Genomic DNA, 19,535 nt, shown 5'->3' on the forward strand with positions numbered 1-19,535 from the left:
ATGTTTGAAGCGGCTCCAACCGAATTGGGGGAGGTGGAGCAGAGCAGCACAGGCCTCTGCTTTTTCGTCTGGCAGGCTTCAATGGGAGGAAGGGGGAATGGCCTTGCATGAGAAAGGTATTTTCCTCGTGTGTTGCAGATTTAAGTGGAAGAGACATAAACATTCACATAAAATACAATACTCATTGAGTCTTTTCAAAGCTTGTGTTTTTGACATTGTCAGTGCCTTTCACATGGCCATTTCAAACACGTTACCTATACGCTAAGTATTTAACAACCACACCATTTTGTTACATTTCTATATATGTGCGGTAAGTGAGGTGGTAGTAAGGTTGGTGGAGCACGCAGGAACAACCCGCCAATAAGACTGACGGCAGTGGCACATAGTGAACTTGGACATACATATGGTGCATTTTTGTGCACCCCTTACATGAGCTCCCAATAGGGTTGCATTTGTCTTCGTTTGCACTCTAGCAGCATTAGTTCAGTTATGGCATGGGACCTTGGGGTGCAGTCTTCTCGGTGAAACATAACATAAAAAACCCCCGGGACACTTTTACTATTTGCGCATAGCTACGGGGATGTGGGTACTTCATCCCGAATGTCATATAAGCACACATTCTGCCATCTTCATGGAGGTTACAGGTTTTTAGTCAGAAAGGTTGTGGAGAGAAAAGTTTCATCACAGGTGGTTTGCTCATTAGTATTTGGGGACTCTGCTTTTGTCAGGGGACCAGTTTACAGTTCTTTTCCACCCCGGCACTGCTGGCCGGGTCATACTGGAAACAGCGATACACTGCGGAAGGTGAAATGTTAGTGTTGGTATCTAACACTAGCTCATGTCCGTCTGTTCGTGGGAACGGGCTCTCAGCGGATCTGCCAGAGAGCTGCGGCCACAGGGATAAGTGAAACTCTGCAAGGATGGGGGCCGCGCTGCGGTGCACAGGGCTCAAACCATCTTTATTTCACAAAATGGTTTCCAGGGCCTAGCTAAATACAGCATGTTTGGTCAATGTCTTCAGCCAGTGTCCCACCCACCACCTGGGCCCTGGTGGTAGAGGGAACCCCTGACGAGCTATGGACTTCACAGGGGGAAGAGGATGCAGGGGAGGGGGGTCTCTTGGACCAATCAATCCTCCCATACAACGTTAAATTGTGACATCCAGGAAATTGATTCCAGGTCTTCCTATCTCCATGGTAAATCCGATTCTGTCATTGTAGTTGTTTAGAGATTCTCCAAATTCAAGAAGTTCGCTTTCGGTGCCATACCAGATCCCGAAAATGTCATCTATATAGCCTCTCCAGCATTTAATTTTGTCTCTCCATAGTAGATTTTCCAGTACAAATTTGGTCTCGAATTGGTGCATAAAAATATTGGCATACGATGGGGCCACTGATGAGCCCATTGATGTTCCAGAAATGTGTAAGTAGTATTGCCCATTATGTCTAAAGTAATTATTGTAAAGGATGATGTGGATCAGTTCAATGGCAAAAACGTTTTGTATCTGTACTTCTGGATTCAGTAATAAAAATCATTCCATGGCTTCTATACTTCTTTGTGGGGGATTGAGGTGTAAAGACTATTGACATCCATCGTGAACAGGATAAGTTCTTCCTCCACTAGGTTTAATGTGTTAACAATACTCAGGAAGTGTGTTGTATCCTTTAAGTAGGTCATTGTTTTTTGTGCCAGAGGTTGTAATGCAGTGTCCAGGTAAATTGCTAGAGGTTGGAATATGTTGTCTGTTCCAGCTACTATTGGTCGAAAGGGTGGATCTTCTTTGTTTTTATGTATTTTCGGTAACCCGTAGAACACTGGGGTCACCGGATGTTTCTGTATGAGGAAATCATCTGTTTTCTCACTAATCCAGTCCATATCTGTAGCTTTGTCGACTATATTCTTGATAAGGCCTCTGATGTTGAGAATTGGGTCACCATCTAGTGGTAAGTAGGTCCTGTTGTCATTGAGTTTTAAACATCCTGTGTTGTATAAGGTAGTGTCCATTAGTACAAGGGCGCCTCCTTTATCTGCTTGTTTTAAGGTCAAGGTGTTGTCTTCTGCTAATTGTTTGATGACCAGTAGTTGATGTTTACAGATATTACTGGTTCTTGATGGTTCATATTTAATACACCTTAAATCTTTAGTAGTCTTCTGTTTAAATAAATTGATCAATGGATGATTCACTTGTGGATGAAAGTTACTTTTGTTCTTTAAGTCCAGGTATTTGTGTTTATCTGTTGGTTGTAGATTGTCCTCAGTGTTGTTAAAGACTTTCAATTCCATTTTGCGTATTAATTTAAACAAGTTAACCTCTTCCTCAAAAAAGGAGGTGTTAGTGGTAGGTATGAATGAAATACCTAGGTTCAATGTCTCCAGTTGGGTCCTAGTCAGAGGTTTAGATGAGATATTTACGACCAAGTTTCTGTCTATTTCTTTTTCTGTCGCAATTTTCTTTTTTCCTCTTCTTGTCTTGCGCCTCCTAAAAAAGGAATTTGTGGAGTATGTGTTGATGCTCCTGCTAATGGTTCTTCTGTGGAATCTGTTCCTCCAATCTCCTGACCTCTTGTTGGTCTTGTTGTTGGTCTATCTTCCAATTCACCACTTGTGACTTCACTGCTGTCAGTGTTATTTGGTTGTTGGGGTTGTCTTGGTGGTCGGTTTTGTGGAGTCCTGTTGTTGGAGTAAAACTCCTGCCAAGTGTAGACAATATCTCTCGCGCAGTCCAACGTGTCCCTTCTAAATTTCCTAATCTTACGTTGTTCAATGTCCTTTTTGTATCCGTCAAGTTTAGTATTGGTGTCCTAGAATTTTCTCCAATTCAGTTTTCGTTTTCAATTTCGATAGCTCCTTTGTTACCTCATCTATTTCCTGTTGAAGATTAACTGATTTAGCTAGTTCCTCAATTGTTAGCAGGATTAAATCCAAGGAGCATTTGTTTAAAATGTGCTCCCACCTGGTTACAAAATCCTTGTTTTCTTTGCACAAAGTCGGTCTGAGGTAAACCCTTAGACCTCTAGGGATGCGTTTTGTTTTAAAGTATTGTGCTAATGTAGTTGCATGAAGTTTTTGGGAAATCTCCCCTCTGATCAAACGTTAAAGTTTTTGTATCAACCGGTCAGGGTTCTCATCTATTATGCGGATGGAGATGCACCAGTTCCTGCTATCATTCAGTTACCTGCCTACTCTGTAAGTACCCTCTGGGCCATTACGCTTTTGGTCAACGCTTACCCTCTATTGAGCACGTGTCTCTGACACTATTGCTTTGGCTTACACTTACTTTCCCTATTTTTTCAAAACCGATTAGGACTACTTTTCCACACTGAAGCTACACATGACTGCTTGTGGAGTCATACATGATTCTTTTTGAGTAAGTCCAACCAGACGCTTTACTTTATTCTCACTTCTGATGTCTTAACAACTAGGCTTGCATTTGATATTATAGGATCAGAACCTTCACACACCGTTCTACACCTTATTCACAGTGGGTGTTTTTTTAGCATTTCAACTAATGGTTGGGTCTTGTCTTCTAACTTAAAAGGCTCCTGGCATTTATAAACATTTTCATTTGTTTGAACAATGAAGCTGATTAATGATTTATAATCTAAAGAAATGCAATAACGTTGTGAATTGTGTATATTTTCTCTTTTGTGTCACTATCTGACTAACAAAATACCTTGTTGTGTCTCTAAATGTACAAACATGAATATACTTATTGAATTAATTTAATTCATTTTTTTCTTCAGAAATGTATTTAAGAATACAGAACGCATTGCCCCTGATGAAGAGTGAATTTTGATACTCGAAACGCGTTGGGCCACATTTTTATTGTGATCTATGATTTGTTGTCATAAAATGAATAAATAACTGTTTTTGATAAACAGATGAGTTGTCAAAAAATAATTGGGTGATTTTAGAATATCTTTGCGAGCTGAGCAAAGCAATTTAACTTGTTGAAACAGAGAAATATTTCTTGTCAAATTGTAACTATTGGTTACTATTAGTACCCTATAAAACTCCTTTACAGGCCTTGTGCCTCTTGTTGATAGTGTGCAGGGGACGCGGGTTTCCTTTCTTAGGAAACTTTTGTCCCATGTATGTATTCCAGCCTAGATACCAAGGCTGAGCACTTCTCCCCTGCACCTCAAACAGTATACTGCATTTGACCTAATTATCTTGAGATATACTTTTTCATATACAATATAATACGAATGAAAAATAGGTGTTCATGGTGATTATCTATCTTCCTTTTGCTCCGTACTGAGGCTAGCCGCTACCACCGCTTGAAGCATTGTGAAAGCCCTGGTCGCTTTAGAAAGACTGAATGGCAGGACCTTGAACTGGCAATGTTGGCGCACCACAAACCTCAGGTATTTCCTGGGCTTCCAACGCAGAAGTAGGCATCCTGAAGGTCCAGTGATACCAACCAGTCCAGCAGATTGAGGGCTTGCAGGATGTGAGTCAGTGTAACTGTTTGTTTGATAAACAGTTGAGTTGTCAAAAAATAATTGGGTGATTTTAAAATATCTTTGCGAGCTGAGCAAAGCAATTTAACTTGTTGAAACAGAGAAATATTTCTTGTCAAAAATTGTTAAAAATCATTAGATTACTATTAGTACCCTATAAAACTCCTTTACAGGCCTTGTTCCTCTTGTTGATAGTGTGCAGGGGACGCAGGTTTCCTTACTTAGGAAACTTTCGTCCCATATAGCCTCAGTACGGAGGACATTTATGTTGTTCCCTACCTGGATAACTGGATCATCAGACTTTGCTCCCCAGCTATAGTGTCGTTGCTTCTCCAGCATGGAGTCTTAAATGTATTCACATGCTATGAATAATCCCCATCACCAGTCTTGTAATCCTCTGTAAAAAGAAAGCAGTTTAGCTTTAAGCTAAAACTGCCATAGGCTATACAAGCAACAATGCAGTAACTTTAGGTAAGGCTACCCCAACCAATGACACTGGGGAGACCATGAGTGTTGTGCCTCAAATTTCTCAAGTACTTTGTCTATTAGTCACCGTTGTGATTTGTCAGCAGTGCGGATCCGTTTCCGGTCTCAATACCACCTTTAGTCAGATGGCTACGTAGTGCAAGGCTGCATACCGAGTTTTAGAACTAGTAAATGCGACATTTCAGGTGCTGAGTAGAGCATCTTCAAGGCCTGTTCCAGATGTAGTCAGATGAATGTCTTCATCGTAGACCCCCACCAAAAGTGCATTTACTGCCTGCAACCGCACCACAATGTGGAGGAATGCCCCATCTGCCAGTTGTTCTCCGTTTAGACAAGGATAGGCCTTCTATTGTAGAGGAGGAGTTGGTCCCGACAGGACCAGACTCTATGTGGACACCAACCAGGATACAGATGGTACCCAGGGTACGGATGAATATGAGGACTACGTCCCTGCAGATAGTGAGCCACCAGATGTAGACCTACCTTCTAGGGAACTCTTCTCCTGGATGAAGTGGGGTCTTTCCAGGTGATGATCTCCCGGGCGGCCAATCTTTTCACCCTGGTTCCAGAGAAAAAGGAGAGATTCCTTTTCCAGCGCTGTGAATCCTCCACAAAGACTGTGGTCTGTCATGCTTCTGGATGGCATCTGGGAGGACAAGCTGGTGGTGATTCCGAAACACTTTTCCGCGCCTACTAAAAAGGAGAGGCTGGTGAAGAAATATAGGGTAACAGCTCCTAAATGCCTGAGACCATCCGACGCCAGACTCCGTTGTCTTGGCTACTGCGAGGAAGAGGTAGTCTAATCGGTCATCCTCTTACGCAGTTTCTCCTGACCTGGAGGGAAGGTAGCTTGATAGAGCTGGAAAACAGCTAACCACCACTGCTGCATCTACTGTCAAGGCTGCCAATGCCCTAGTCATTCTTGCACACTACGGCAGCAAAATCTGGAACAAGTTGGGGTAAGTGGCACCTGACCATGCAATCACGGTCCAGACAGATGGGTAACCGGGTCACCCTATGCCATCTAGGTTGGCTCAGGGCCACAAACATCAGACCTAACATCCAGGCCAAGTTGGTCGACATGCTTTTCGACAGGAAAAACCATTTCAGCAAGGCAGTGGACAAGTCCCTTATCAACATCAAACTGATACGACATGCTCTCTAGGAACGCAGCAACAAAGGAGGCAGAGCTATTGCTCCCAGAAAGGAAGGGTTTCCTGAACTTCCAAGGTGCGCAGCCCTCTTACCGCCAGTGCTCACTCCACTACCCAGGAGGCGTATAGAGGCAGTTCCCAGTTCCATAGAGGAGGTACCCAGTGTTCTCATCTGCAAGCCTTCGGGCCGCAGACCCTAAATGAAGCCTGACCAGGCCCAATCCACGAGCCCCCAATTCAGCACCCGGGTGGCCGGCAATCTGTTTGTCGACCGGTGGTTCAACATCTCCACGGACAAATGGGTGTGTGACGTCTTCGAGCAGGGACACTCACTAGAGTTCCAAGACAAGTACCTCTGCTTTCCTCCCGTGATAAGATCAGAACAGCACAGAGTGCAACTCGTGATGGAAGTTCATCCCTGCTGCTAAAAGGGACAATAGAAAAACTCCCTGTGAGTCTCCAGGGCTCGAGTGTACTCTAGATACTTTCTGGTTTGCAAGAAGTCAGGTGGAGGCCCATCCCGGACTTGCGTTGTCTCAACAAATTCCTAAAGTCCCAAAAGTTCAGGATGGTCACGTTACAGCACATGCTCGGCCAACTGGAAGAGAGATTTCCTGTCAACGCAAGATCTGGAGGATGCATATTGCCACATCCACTTTCACCCAAAACATCGGAAGTTCCTAAGGTTCGATGTCCAAGGAAGACACTAGCAGTAGAAGGCGTTGCCGTTTAGCCTCAAATGAGCCTTGAGAATGGGCTAGGCTCAGTGGCGTTGTTACTTCGTCGGAACGGAGTGTATGTCTACCACTACCTGGACGATTGGCTGGTCTGGTCTCGTTCTCACACCCAGGCGGCGCAGCATATAGCAGAGACGGTCCAGATATGAACCTCTCTGGGATTCTCCAAATCCTGCATGGTGCCGTCCCAAGACGCTCTGTTCCTCGGTAGCCGACTCAACAGTCTCGTGCCTGGGCGCCCTACTGGAGGAAAGCATACATGCAATCGTAGGAAAGGTCCAAAGTCTGTCCTTAGTTGGAGTGGCGACAGTACTGTCCATGCAATCCTTGTTACGGATGATGTCGTCTTACATCCATCCGGTCCCTCATGAGACCTCTTCAAGAGCTCCTGGATGCCATGTGGGAGCAGACCTCTAGCTCATGGAACAACAAGATAGACCTCACCTCGATCAAATGTTCAGGAATGCCCTGAGCTGTTGGTTCATTTGCTTACACAACTTGCCAGGGGCTCCCTTTAGGACCCCGGTACGGTGGTAAACGGTCACTACTCACACCTCTCTGGATGGTTTGGGCACCAACACTGGCCAACTGTACACCAGGGGACTATGGCGCCCAGAATAGAAGGCGTTGTATATCAACATCCTGGAACTACAGACAGTTTTTTGGGCTCTCAAGCCACATCTTTTGGGAAGGTGGTCAGGATCTTCATGGGCAACACAACCACCATGTATTCTCCAGCATGGGGTCTGGCATGGATCATGAATATTCCCCGTCGTCAGGCTGGGAATCCTCGGTAAAGAAAAAAACCAGTATCAGTTTCGTTTCTGATCTGTCTTTCGTAGTAATAACCAATCACTGGTCTCTGCGTCATACTGACCACAGCCAATGACTGCCCTCTACCTAAGCACCGCCTCTGGCAGCCATCTTCAGATGTTTACCGCACGTTCATGTGTTGGGATCCTCGTGCTATTGCTCTTGAGCGTTAGTGCTATTTTTTTTCACGTTTTTTCTCAAAAACTTTGTTTTTTTTTTCGGTCAAAAGAGCCTCAAGCTCCACCGACTCTCCATCCGATCAATGGGGACCCGTGTCGGATTCGTCTGCGCCCCTCAAGGGTGAAGATTTCGTCGAGCTACGCTTTTGGAGGACTCCAAAAGCTTCTCAGGCCCGGACATGGCCCAGGAGAAGGGAAGCTCGACGCCCGGAAAGCTGTTCAGGGTCTGCCCTGGATGCCAGCTGCAGAACGTCTTTAAGGAGGACGAACACTCCTTTTGTCTCTACTGCTTACATGAGGACAAGACGCACGTGGAGAAGGACTGTGCGTTTTGCGGCAATATGTCGGAGCGGACCATGAAGGACCGCCATCAACGTCTCGCCAACTGGCTGGAAGGTAAGAGCCCGTCAGGCGAGAAGAAGAGGAAGAAATCCGAGCGGTCTTCTAAGACCTTTGAGGACGCCCCGGCGACGTGGGTCCAACACAAGGCCAAGCACCGCGAGTCCGCTGGCACCGGGAGCATCGAACGGTCGGGCTCTACGGGTGCCAGGCAGGGCGCACCCTCCCCGGCACCTTCAGCCACGAGCCAACGCTCTGGGTCGGGTAAGAGGAAGGGCGAGCACCCGGCAAAGCTCCTGGAGAGGCCCCGGTCGAGCTCGAAGGCCCCATCGGAGGGGGAGCGAGGCAGTGTCCCCCCCCTCAAGGATAAGGCGGTGAGCGCACCTAAGGTGGTGAAGGCCTTAATCCATCCGTCCAAGCCCTCTATCGAAACTGTCGCGGCGGCCCTGGCTCAGCCTGTGGAGGCTACACCAGTGGTGGCGACCTCGGGGCTCAGAGTCACCTCGGAGGGAGTCCTCTTTTGTGCCCATCGATAGGACCCCTGTGAAATCCCCGGCAGGGAAGAAAAAGGGGGGGCAGGTCGTTGTCGTAGATTCGGCTTCAACCTCGGAGGAAGAGCTGATCGAGGTCTTAAGCCACGGCCTTGGCGTGGAAGAAGACCGGCCCGTCGGGATGGATCCCGACGCAGGCGACGACGACATCGTCGAGGGTGTCGACGGGGCCCCCGATCGCCCGTCGGATTCCCCTATGCCAGCGCCGCAAGACAACTCGGCGGCCATGTTGTTGGCTATACAGTCCTTATGCTCAGAGATAAGGACGAGACTACTGTTGCCGACGGAGGAACCTCTCCCGTCGGGGGATCCTGAACCGGGACCTTCTGGTGTTCCCCCGCCCAAGAAAAGAAGGATTCACCCTCCACCTCCTTTTCAGCCGTCGCGCCCCGTCCAGCCCTCCTCCCCGTCCACCCGAGGGGATGATACGGGGACTGACACGGCAGCGACGGGTACGGACGACGAGGTATACGACGAGGATCTACCGTCGTCACCTCCCACCAGGGCTTCTCCGCCCGACGAGATTGGATCGTTCCACTCCATGATCACCAGGGCATCCGAGCTTTTCCAACTCTGCCCTGAGGAGAAGAAAAAAGGATTCCTTTACCAATGGTGCGAGGCCAAGAGGAAGACGGTCCTCGCGGTGCCTCTACTGGACGACATTTGGGATGAGGGCCTCGCCCTCCTCAAGAACCCTTCCACGATGCCAGCTAGAAGAGACCGGTACGAGAAGAAGTACCGGGTCCCGGACGCGGCCCCCCTGTGCCTCCGGGCGCAGCCTACCCCGGACTCCGTCGTCTCCGCGGCGGCCAGGAAGAAAGCGGGGGGGGGGTCGGCCTCCACATCGACTTCCCCACCGGACGGCGAGGGAAAGAAATTGGACGCTATGGGACGCAGGGTCATCTCGTCTGCAGCGACGACGATTAAAGCGGCCAACGCCTTGGCTATCGTGGCCCGCTGCGACAGGGAGCTATGGTACAAACTGGCTCCCCTGCTGGACTTCCTACCGGACGACAAGAGGGCGGATGCCCTGGAGATCCTACAGGAAGGTGAGGTGGCGTCGGACCACGCCATCACTATTGCGACGGACATCGCCGACACTGGGTTTCGCCAGTTGGGCAACGGCGTGTGCCTTAGGCGGCGTGGATGGCTCAAGGCTACGGACTTCCGTCAAGACGTACAGACCAGAGTCCTGGACATGCCGTTCGATGGGAACAACCTGTTTGGGAAAACAGTGGACGATTCCCTTCAGGCCATTAAAGCGGACACTGAGACGGCCCGGGCCCTTGGGGTTCTGCAGCAACGACGGACGCCCTTTCGGAGCAGCGGAGGCAAGGGCGCCTCCAAAGGTTCCGGCGGCGGTTTCTCCACCTACCGTCAAGCGGCCCGCTTGTCGTCTCAGGAGGCCTACAGAGGACGAGGCAAGTCTGGCGGACCCCGCCGTCGTCGCCAAGGAGGTCAAAGCGGCAAAGCCTCGTCGAAACAGGATTGAACCGGCCGTGGGGTCGGGCCCCCACCGAAGCACCCCGGTGGGAGGCCGGCTGGCGAGCTTCTTCAGCGTGTGGGAGTCCATCTCCACCGACCGTTGGGTGCTGGACGCCTTAGCCCGGGGCCACGCGCTCGAGTTTCAAAGAAGGTGCCCGCGCGTCCCCCCCGTGGCCAGGAAAGAGCTTCACGTCCCTCAGCTTCTCCTGGAGGTAAAGGCGATGCTCAGGAAGGGCGCCATCAAACTCGTCCCAAAGAGGCTTCGGGGCTCCGGAGTTTACTCGAGATACTTCCTCGTGAAGAAGAAGACGGGAGGATGGCGCCCCATCCTAGACCTGCGACGTCTGAACAAGTTCATCAAGGCGCAGAAGTTCCGGATGGTCACCCTCCAGCACGTCCTGGGTCAGCTGGAGGAAGGAGACTTCCTGTCGTTGTTGGATTTGGAGGATGCCTACTTCCATATTCCCATCCTAAAGGGGCACCGAAAATTCCTCAGGTTTGTGGTCCAAGGGCGTCACTACCAGTTCAAAGCCCTCCCCTTCGGACTACGGTCGGCACCCAGGGTATTCACCAAGTGCCTTGCACCGGTGGCGGCGCAGCTGCGCCGCGAGGGGATCCACGTCTACCCCTACCTGGACGACTGGCTCATCCGAGCCAAGACGAGGGAGCTCGCCGTGGAGCACACGGCAAGGACCGTCCAACTTCTCACGGACCTGGGATTCTCCGTGAACTACGCCAAGTCCCACCTGGTACCCGCGCAAAACGCACTGTTTCTGGGAGCGAAGCTCGACACAGTGTCCCTTCTGGCCTCCCCGTCGGAGGAAAGGACCAGGTCCATCCTGGGCAAGGTACAGCGGATGTTGGTTTCCGACGCGGCCAAGGTGAGGTCCATCAAGTCCCTCCTCGGAATGATGTCTTCTTGCATCTACCTCATTCCCATGTGCAGGCTCCGGATGCGCCCGTTGCAGGAGTTCCTGGACGCGCGCTGGATCCAAACGACGGGCGGCTTCGAGGAGAGGATCACACTCAAAGAGAGTTTCCGCCGAGCGGTCCGGTGGCGGGGCACCCGCGCGCATCTGACGGCGGGCATGGACTTCCAGACCACCAGGAGACAGTGACCACGGATGCCTCCCTGGAAGGGTGGGGAGCGCACACCGAAAATCTGCACGCGAGAGGCCTTTGGCTCCCGACGGAGAAGTCCCTCCATATCAACGTCCTGGAGCTCCGTGCAGTGTTCTGGGCCCTCAGGTCCTTCCTTCCGTCCCTCAAGGGCAAGGTGGTGAGGATCTTCACCGACAACACCACCACCATGTTTTACATCAGGAAACAGGGCGGAACCAGGTCCCCAGCACTGTCCAAGGAGGCGCAGGACCTGTGGCATTGGGCCGTCGCCCAAAGGATGTTTCTGGTGCCGTTTCATCTGGCAGGGATAAAAAACACCATCGCAGACTCACTCAGCAGGGAGCTGCGCTCGTGCCATGAGTGGGAACTACGGCAGGATCTAGTGGATCGCCTCTTCCGACGGTGGGGCACACCCCAGATCGACCTGTTCGCGACGGCGACGAACTCCAAGTGCCGGAGGTTCGCCAGCAGGTTTCCCCAGGCGAGGAGCATGGGCGATGCTTTCTCGTTCCCCTGGGAGGGCCTGTTCCTCTACGCGTTCCCTCCTTTGCCACTGCTAATCCGGCTCGTCAACCAGCTCAAGAGGTCACGGTGCAGGATGATCCTCGTCGCACCTGCGTGGCCGAGGCAGATATGGTTCCCGGACCTTCTGGACTTGTCAGCGTCCCCGCCAATCAAGCTGCCGGTGGACGCGGATCTGCTCTCCAGGGAAGGAGGCGCCATCCTCCACCACGACCCGAAATCACTGAACTTGCAGGCCTGGCTCCTGCAGCGCTAGAGTTTGGAGGATACGACATACCGGCCGACTGCAGAGAGGTTCTTGCAAAGGCCAGGGCGTCCTCGACTCTTAAATGCTACGGACACAAATGGAAGAGGTTCTCTGTCTGGTGCCACGCACAGAAGATTAACCCTCTACGGATTACGGCTCCCCAGGTACTGCCGTACCGGCTGACGCTGGCCAAAGCTGGACTGGCACACGCGTCCATCAAGATTCATCTTACTGCGATCTCCCGATACACCAGAACCACGGGGCGGACGTCCTTGTGGTCTCATCGTCTGGTGAAAGAGTTCATGAAGGGACTGTTCAGATCGTTCCCGCCGGTGAAGGCTCCGGCCCCGGCGTGGGAGCTCAACGTGGTGCTGACCAAGCTCATGGGACCTCCGTTCGAGCCTCTGCACTCGGCCCCGTTGACGTTTCTGTTGTGGAAAACAGCGTTTCTTGTGGCCATCACCTCCGCACGACGGGTGGGAGAGATCCAGGCCCTTTCCTGCAAGGCCCCGTACTTGACTTTTCACGACACGAGGGTAGTGCTCAGGACGCACCCCTCCTTCATGCCCAAGGTACCGTCGGACTTCCATCTCAACGAACCCTTGGTGTTGCCTGTGTTCTTCCCGTCGCCTTCGTCGCCGGCTGAGAGGACTTTGCACTCGCTGGATGTGGCTAGAGCGCTGAAGTTCTACGTGGACCGCACGAAGTGTTTTCGGAAGACGTCACAACTCTTTGTGAACTTTGGACCTGTCAATCAGGGGAAGGCTCTCTCGAAGGCTTCCATTTCCAGATGGCTCTCCGGCTGTATCATGTACTGTCATCGGTTGGCAAACCGACCGCTGCCTGGCCGTCCTAGATCCCATTCCACCAGAGCGATCGCAGCTACCACGGCGTTCCTTTCTGGTGTGCCCCTGCTGGACATATGTAGGGCTGCTACGTGGAGGTCGACGCACACCTTCACGAAATTCTACTGCGTCGATCGGGATTCCAGGGAGGAGTCCAGGGTCGGCCAAGCAGTGCTGCGCAACCTGTTCGCCTGAGGTGAGCCTGGTGAGGAGGTAAGATGCTTAATGTTGAGTTTGATGTAATGCTTAATGTTGAGCCTTTGCCACCTCCCGTGGTTGTGCATGTGTGTACTGCTATGTATTCTTTATTCATGAGCATGTGAATCCATGCCAGACCCCATGCTGGAGAAGGAACAAGTTACTTACCTGTAACTGTTGTTCTCCAGCATGGGTCTGGCATGGATTCACATGCGAACCCTCCCGCCTACCCCTCTGCGGCTCTTCACTTGGTCATACTGCCACTTCACGTGCTTCCAAATCTGAAGATGGCTGCCAGAGGCGGTGCTTAGGTAGAGGGCAGTCATTGGCTGTGGTCAGTATGACGCAGAGACCAGTGATTGGTTATTACTACGAAAGACAGATCAGAAACGAAACTGATACTGGGTTTTTTCTTTACCGAGGATTCCCAGCCTGATGACGGGGAATATTCATGAGCATGTGAATCCATGCCAGACCCATGCTGGAGAACAACAGTTACAGGTAAGTAACTTGTTCCTTATTTATTTATGTATTTATTTAATTGTTTTTTATAACGTGCCTAATACCATGTCGGAGTCCGGTTTCTAAGCGTTTATCTGGGATTCAAACCTCTGTTGCTCTGCATATTCTTGCTTCCAAGACCAGCGCGTTGCCCTGTGCTATCCTCCCTTCACGTAAAGAAGCAGCGTGGGACGAGATCTCGCATCCTCTCCCAGGAAGCACAGAGCCTGTGGAGCTGGGCCATTTCTCAACAGATGTTTCTAGTCCTGTTCCACTTGGCAGGTGTTCAAAACACCATTGCGGACTCTCTCAGCATGGAACTGCAGTCCAGCCACGAGTGGGAGCTCCAGCAAGCTCAGATGTCTCAGATCTTCAGCAAATGGGGCCAGCCTCTGATCAACCTGTTCGCTTCAGCGACCAACATCAAGTGCCAGCAGGTTCTCTTGAGCAAGGAGTCTGGTGGTCGCCTTCTCAATCCCATGGGAAAGCTGGTTCCTGCACGCATTCCCGCCAATACTGTTGCTGCTACCTGTGCTCAACACACTCAAACTTTCCTGCTGCAAGATAATCCTCATTGCACTGGCATAGCCCAGGCAGATCTGGTACCCAAATCTCCTCCACCTTAAGGTGGCGCCAGCATTCAGACTGCCATCTCTCTCAGACCTGCTCTTCAGGGAAGGAAGATGCATTTGACCCTAGTGACAGTCCTAGAGTTGGGACACTACTTGCTGTCCTTGGAATGCAAGAACATTCTGGCGAAGGCCAGGGCTCCATCTACACTTGCCTGTTACAAGCACAAGCGGAGGCGTTTTATGGTATGGTGCCGGTCAAAGACGATCTCTCCATGGCGCATGACTGCGCTACAGCTTCTTCCTTACTTGCCAAGGCTGGGCTTGCACATGCATCAATCAAGGTACACCTGGCCGCCATCTCCCGGTGCACCCACACTCCAGACAAGTTCTCTGTGTGGTCGCATAGACCCATCAAAGAGTTTCTCAAGGACTTTTCCACCAGTGAAGGCTCCTGCATGAGAGCTTAATATGGTAATCTCCAAGCTCATGGAGCCTCCGTTTGAACCTCTGCATCGGGCTCCCTTGAAGTTTCTTTCTTGGAAAACCACTTTTCTCGTGGCTATCACCACGGCAAAGAGGGTTGGTGAAACACAGGCTCTCATGCAAGCCTCCATATTTGTCGTTCCACCCCAGGACTCATCCTTCCTTTATGCCCAAAGTCCCATCAGACTTTCATTTAAACAAACCTTTGGTACGGCCAGTTTTCTTTGAAAATCTTCTACGCCTGCTGAAAGTTGTTTGCATTCGCTGGACGTGGCATGTGTCTTGAAATTCTATGTTGCACGCATAAAGGACTTTCGAAAGCCTTCTCATCTTTTTGTAATCTTTGGACAGTGGGTCATGGGAAGGCCCCATCTAAAGCATTCATCTCCAGATGGCTCTCCAGCTGCAAAATGCATTGCCATCAGCTGGTAAACATGCTGTTGCCAGGCTGACCGAGGACTCATTCCACCAGAGCAATCGCATCTACGACGGCGTTCCTCTCTGGCATTCCCCGGCTGGATATCTGCAGAGCTGCTACTTTGATGCCTATTCTCACCTTCACAAGATTCTACTGTGTCTTCAGAGATTCAAGGTGGAGTTTCCTGATGGAAAAATGGTGCTTCACAACTGTTCTTGTGGTGAATGTGTTCCAGCGGTAAGTTTTATTGCTTCTGTTGAGCCTTGCTACCTCCCTTGGTTGTGTTTATGTACTGCTGTGCAATCGTATTCCTAGCTTGTGAATCCATGTAAGATGCCATGCTGGAGAAAGGAACACGATACCTGTAACTCTTGTTCTCCAGCATGAGTCTTGCATGGACTCGCATGGTCTTGGGAGGATAGCTCAGGGACAATGTGCTTGCCTTGGAAGCAAGTCAGTGCAGCACAGGTTCAATCCCCGGCCACCAGTGATGGAGCTAAGGAAGACGAGTGTCATTTGTTGGGGCAGTATGACCCAAAGTGACAGCAATAGGCTATACAAGCGACGATGCAGTTTAAGCTTAAAGCTAAACTGCTTTATTTTTACTGAGGGTTCCCAGCCTGGGAATATTCATAGCTTGTGAATCCATGTAAGACCCATGCTGGAGAACAAGAGTTACATGTAAGTAACTTGTTCCATTTACTCTGTACATGCATGGTATTGCACAGCTTGGCTTTTTCCCTGAAATGTTTTTCTCATCCAGTTTTCGCCGTCCCAGTCCTACAGATTCATCAGAGCGGTCTTGGACACTCGCCTGCGCAGGGCTTTCGCACCGGAGGATCGAGTGGCGTTCATCTTTCGGATGGTTAATTTCCTCCAATCCTAGGAATAAGTCTCTGCGTTCCTCCGCCTTCTAGGCCTTGTGACCTCCTGCATCCTAATGAGGCCAGATATGAAGCTGCGCATGATATTGCTTCAGTGGCTTCTCCGTTGACAATGTTTGCAGTTTCCGGGCCACATGTCAGACCTTTTACAGGTCTCAGACCAGGTGCTGCAGGATCTTGCATGGTGGGCCGTGCGCGTCGTTTTAATCAACCTTGGACCCAGGTGACTTTGGTCACGGACGCATCGGACAGATTGGGGCACTCACCTGTCCGATCTAACGGTGGGTGGACTGTGGTCTCCCGCAGATTCTTGGAAACCCATCTTACTGGAGCTGAGGGAAATCGGGCAGGTGCTGGTCGCCCCTATACCCCCCCACCCCCCTCTGTGAAATGCAAGACTGTGCTGATCCTGATGGACAACACAGTGGCCATGCACTACTTCAACAAGCGAGGTGCTGCGGGGTCCTTGTCTCTGTGCAGAGAAGTGATGCAACTGTGGTTTTGTGCTATGTAGAAAAGTCTCTCACTGCGGCTTTTCTGGCCGGACGAGAGAATGTCACAGTGGATGCCTTGAGCAGACAGACTTTGGCCTCCCCGAGTGGGAGCTCTGCCAGGAAGTTCTGAAAGCGATCTTTTCCTTTTGGGGGACACCAAGTGGTCCTCTTTGCTTCTAGTGTCAACAGGAAGTGAGCATTGTTATGCTCCAGGGAATTTCTCGTTCTAGAGCTCAGGGGTGGCACTTACGGTAGAGCGGTCTTTGGACCTCCTTTATGTGCTCCCGCCATTCTGTTTCATTCCTCCAATTCTCAAAAGATTGCACCTGTTTGGAACCACAATGATCTTGATAACTCCTCAGTGGGCCTCGAGAACGTGGTATGCTCGATATGTCCATCTGCCCTCGCTGGCGCCTTCCAAAGAGAGATGACTTGATCTCTCCCATTCAGAGGGGAGGAGGGGGCCCTCTACCCGGATCTTTGCAGCCTGAAACTTCATGCTTGGCTACTGAGAGGCTTATATGCAAGGAGTGGGACTTGTTGGAAGGCGTCCCTGATGTCCTTCTTTCAACTAGGAGGCCAGCTATGCAATACATGTTTGCCTGCAGCTGCAGTGCATTTTCACTTGGTGCCGGAGAGGGATCTGAATCCTTTTATCCTGTCTACTAACCCCTGTGCTGTATTGTTTGCTTTCCTTGGGCCACGCGGGCCACGAAAATGGCACTATAAATGGTTACCTTGCTGCTCTTTAATTGTGCAAGAGTTCCCTGGAACAAGACTCGTTCTTCATAATCTCCAGTGTTATGCCGTTCTTGTGGGATTTTTTAACCAGTTACCTCCCGCCAGTTTGTGGTCCTGGCATGGGATTTGAATTTGGTTTTAACGTTTCTTATGGTTGCTCCATATGAGCTCTTTCATTCCTGCTTTATTAGATTGCTTGCCCTTAAGGAAAGTGATTTTCCTGGTTGCCCTCACTTTCGCAAGACTGGTGAGTGAGCTCCTGGTGTTGTCTATTTTACCACCTTTTTTTCCAAAGCGAAGTTGAGTTTAAGAGTGAGGCTCTTCTTTCTTCTGAACGTCGTCTCGAGTGCCATCTTTCTCAGAAGATCAATCTTCTTGTGTTTTTCCCTTTGCCTCGCCCATCCAAGGCAGAGGAACTGTTCCATCGGCTGGACCCGGTGCAGGACCTTCAGTTCTACATTTCTCGAAAGAGAGACTAGGAAAGATTAACAGCTTTTTGTGGTTTATACTGGGGCTTGTGTTGGCAGGGCTGTCACCAAATGGTCCCTGTCAAGGTGGATAATTCTTTGTATTTCGAAATTCTATGATCTGGCTGTAAAGGATGTGCCTGAGGGTCTCAGAGCCCATTCTACCAGAGAAGTGGCTCCCACCTCTGCCCTTAAGAGAGGTGTCCCTGTCCTGGACATCTGTTAGGCTGCGTCTTGGGCGTTTGTGCACACGTTTGCAGTGCATTACTGCTTGGAATTCCTTTGCAGTATAGGATGCCCGTTTCGGTAGGGCAGTCCTCCAGAGTTTTCTGGTTTAGGTGGTGGCATTGCTTCCTCTCTCCTCCAGATTTATGTACTGCTTTGGGTATCGTAGATGAGGAATCTGTGAGCGCTAAGAATCATTTAAAAGAATACATTGCTTTGCTTATCTAGTACACCATCGGTGGTACAGTCCCTCAACTTGAGTGCTAAGGAAAAAGGGTGGCACTGAGAACACAGGGCGTCGCGCCACTATATATACTGTATCTGACATCTTATAGAACGTAGTTGATGCTGAGCCGCACTGTCCTACCTGGCATCAGAATTGTTGCCAGAGAACTTGTGTTATGTCTATCATAGATGATGAATCCATCAGAAAGAACATTACCAAGAGGTAGGTCAGTTCGTTCTGAAGGCTCTGATGTGGTTAGGCTCTTGTGAGTGGTCCAGCTTCCGACGTCTTTGGTTGCCTGGAATGATAAGAAAATAACTGGCAAGAATTTGTTTGCTGATTTATGTATAGATAGAATATTGTCTATTACATTATTAATATAAAAACAAGCCATGTGAATAAGTTACTCAAAATTTAACACACAAAAAGACGATACTTGCCCTGAACAATGTCCAAAGGTTTTCCATTTATCACAGAAAATAAAAAGTGGAAAAGTGCTTTTTTAAAATAGCCTTAAACCTTTGCACAGTAGGACTGTTTTGAATTAGAATTGGACGATTGGTAGTATGGGCTGTCACCTTTTTGGAGCATTTACCTCCAAAGCCTTTATTAGAAAATGAAGACATAATCTTTCCTGCTCAATCCAAGTAGTTGAGCAGGAACGTAAGGCTTTACAATCATGGACATGTATTTATAGGCCAATCCCTGTGTGATTTTCCAAATTAGTGTTGGAACTCAGTGTTCGGCCAACGTAAGTATACAGGCTTCAGAGATCTGTTGGAACCTTTAGAGCCCATAAATTATTTGTGATTTTTTTACAGCCTGGCGTTTGGCTATGGATTTATTCCCAACACCCATTTTAGGTAAGTATTTTGTTTGAATAAATGGGACTCCGCAAGGCATCCTGTTCATTCCGACAAAATACATTGCTGTTAGAATCCTGGGTTTCCGAATTGAAAACCTGGGGCGGCGATGGCAGTAACACCAAATCCAGCTGGCCGGATCGGGTGGTAAATGCGCAGGGGCCCATTAAGTCCCTGGCCCGTTACAGCCAGATCCGGTCTGCTGGACCATAGACCTACTCTTGAACTATTAACTTAACTGTATATGTTAGGCCCACTTATCGAGCTCTTATTACCTTAATTGTGATTTGTTAGTGCTGTTTCTTGCCCTCACTTAATACAGATTGTCAGCCTGAACAGCTGTGTCATTTCCGTCCTCCTTTTCAGGAGCCGAGATCGACTGTGAAGATAAGAATGGGAACACTGCCCTGCACATAGCAGCTCGATACGGCCATGAGTTGCTTATCAACACCCTCATCTCAAGTGGGGCGGACACAGCAAAGTAAGTGCTTCTGCACCATAGACATCCATGGAACCCCCC

At 49.8% G+C, this 19,535-nt stretch overlaps 1 protein-coding gene across 2 annotated transcripts in view; it reads left to right on the plus strand.

Annotated features, from left to right (window-relative positions):
- Positions 1-19,535, plus strand: part of ANKRD28 (ankyrin repeat domain 28) — a 1,823,421-nt gene that overhangs the window by 892,655 nt on the left and 911,231 nt on the right. For both annotated transcript variants that reach the window (XM_069648906.1, XM_069648905.1), the window contains exon 10: positions 19,382-19,496. In XM_069648906.1, the coding sequence (XP_069505007.1) occupies positions 19,382-19,496 (115 nt within the window). The remainder of the gene's footprint in view (positions 1-19,381; positions 19,497-19,535) is intronic.

Source organism: Ambystoma mexicanum, chromosome 2q, assembly GCF_040938575.1.
Source record: "Ambystoma mexicanum isolate Mex_15411 chromosome 2q, UKY_AmexF1_1, whole genome shotgun sequence".
NCBI classification, from domain to species: Eukaryota; Metazoa; Chordata; class Amphibia; order Caudata; family Ambystomatidae; genus Ambystoma; species Ambystoma mexicanum.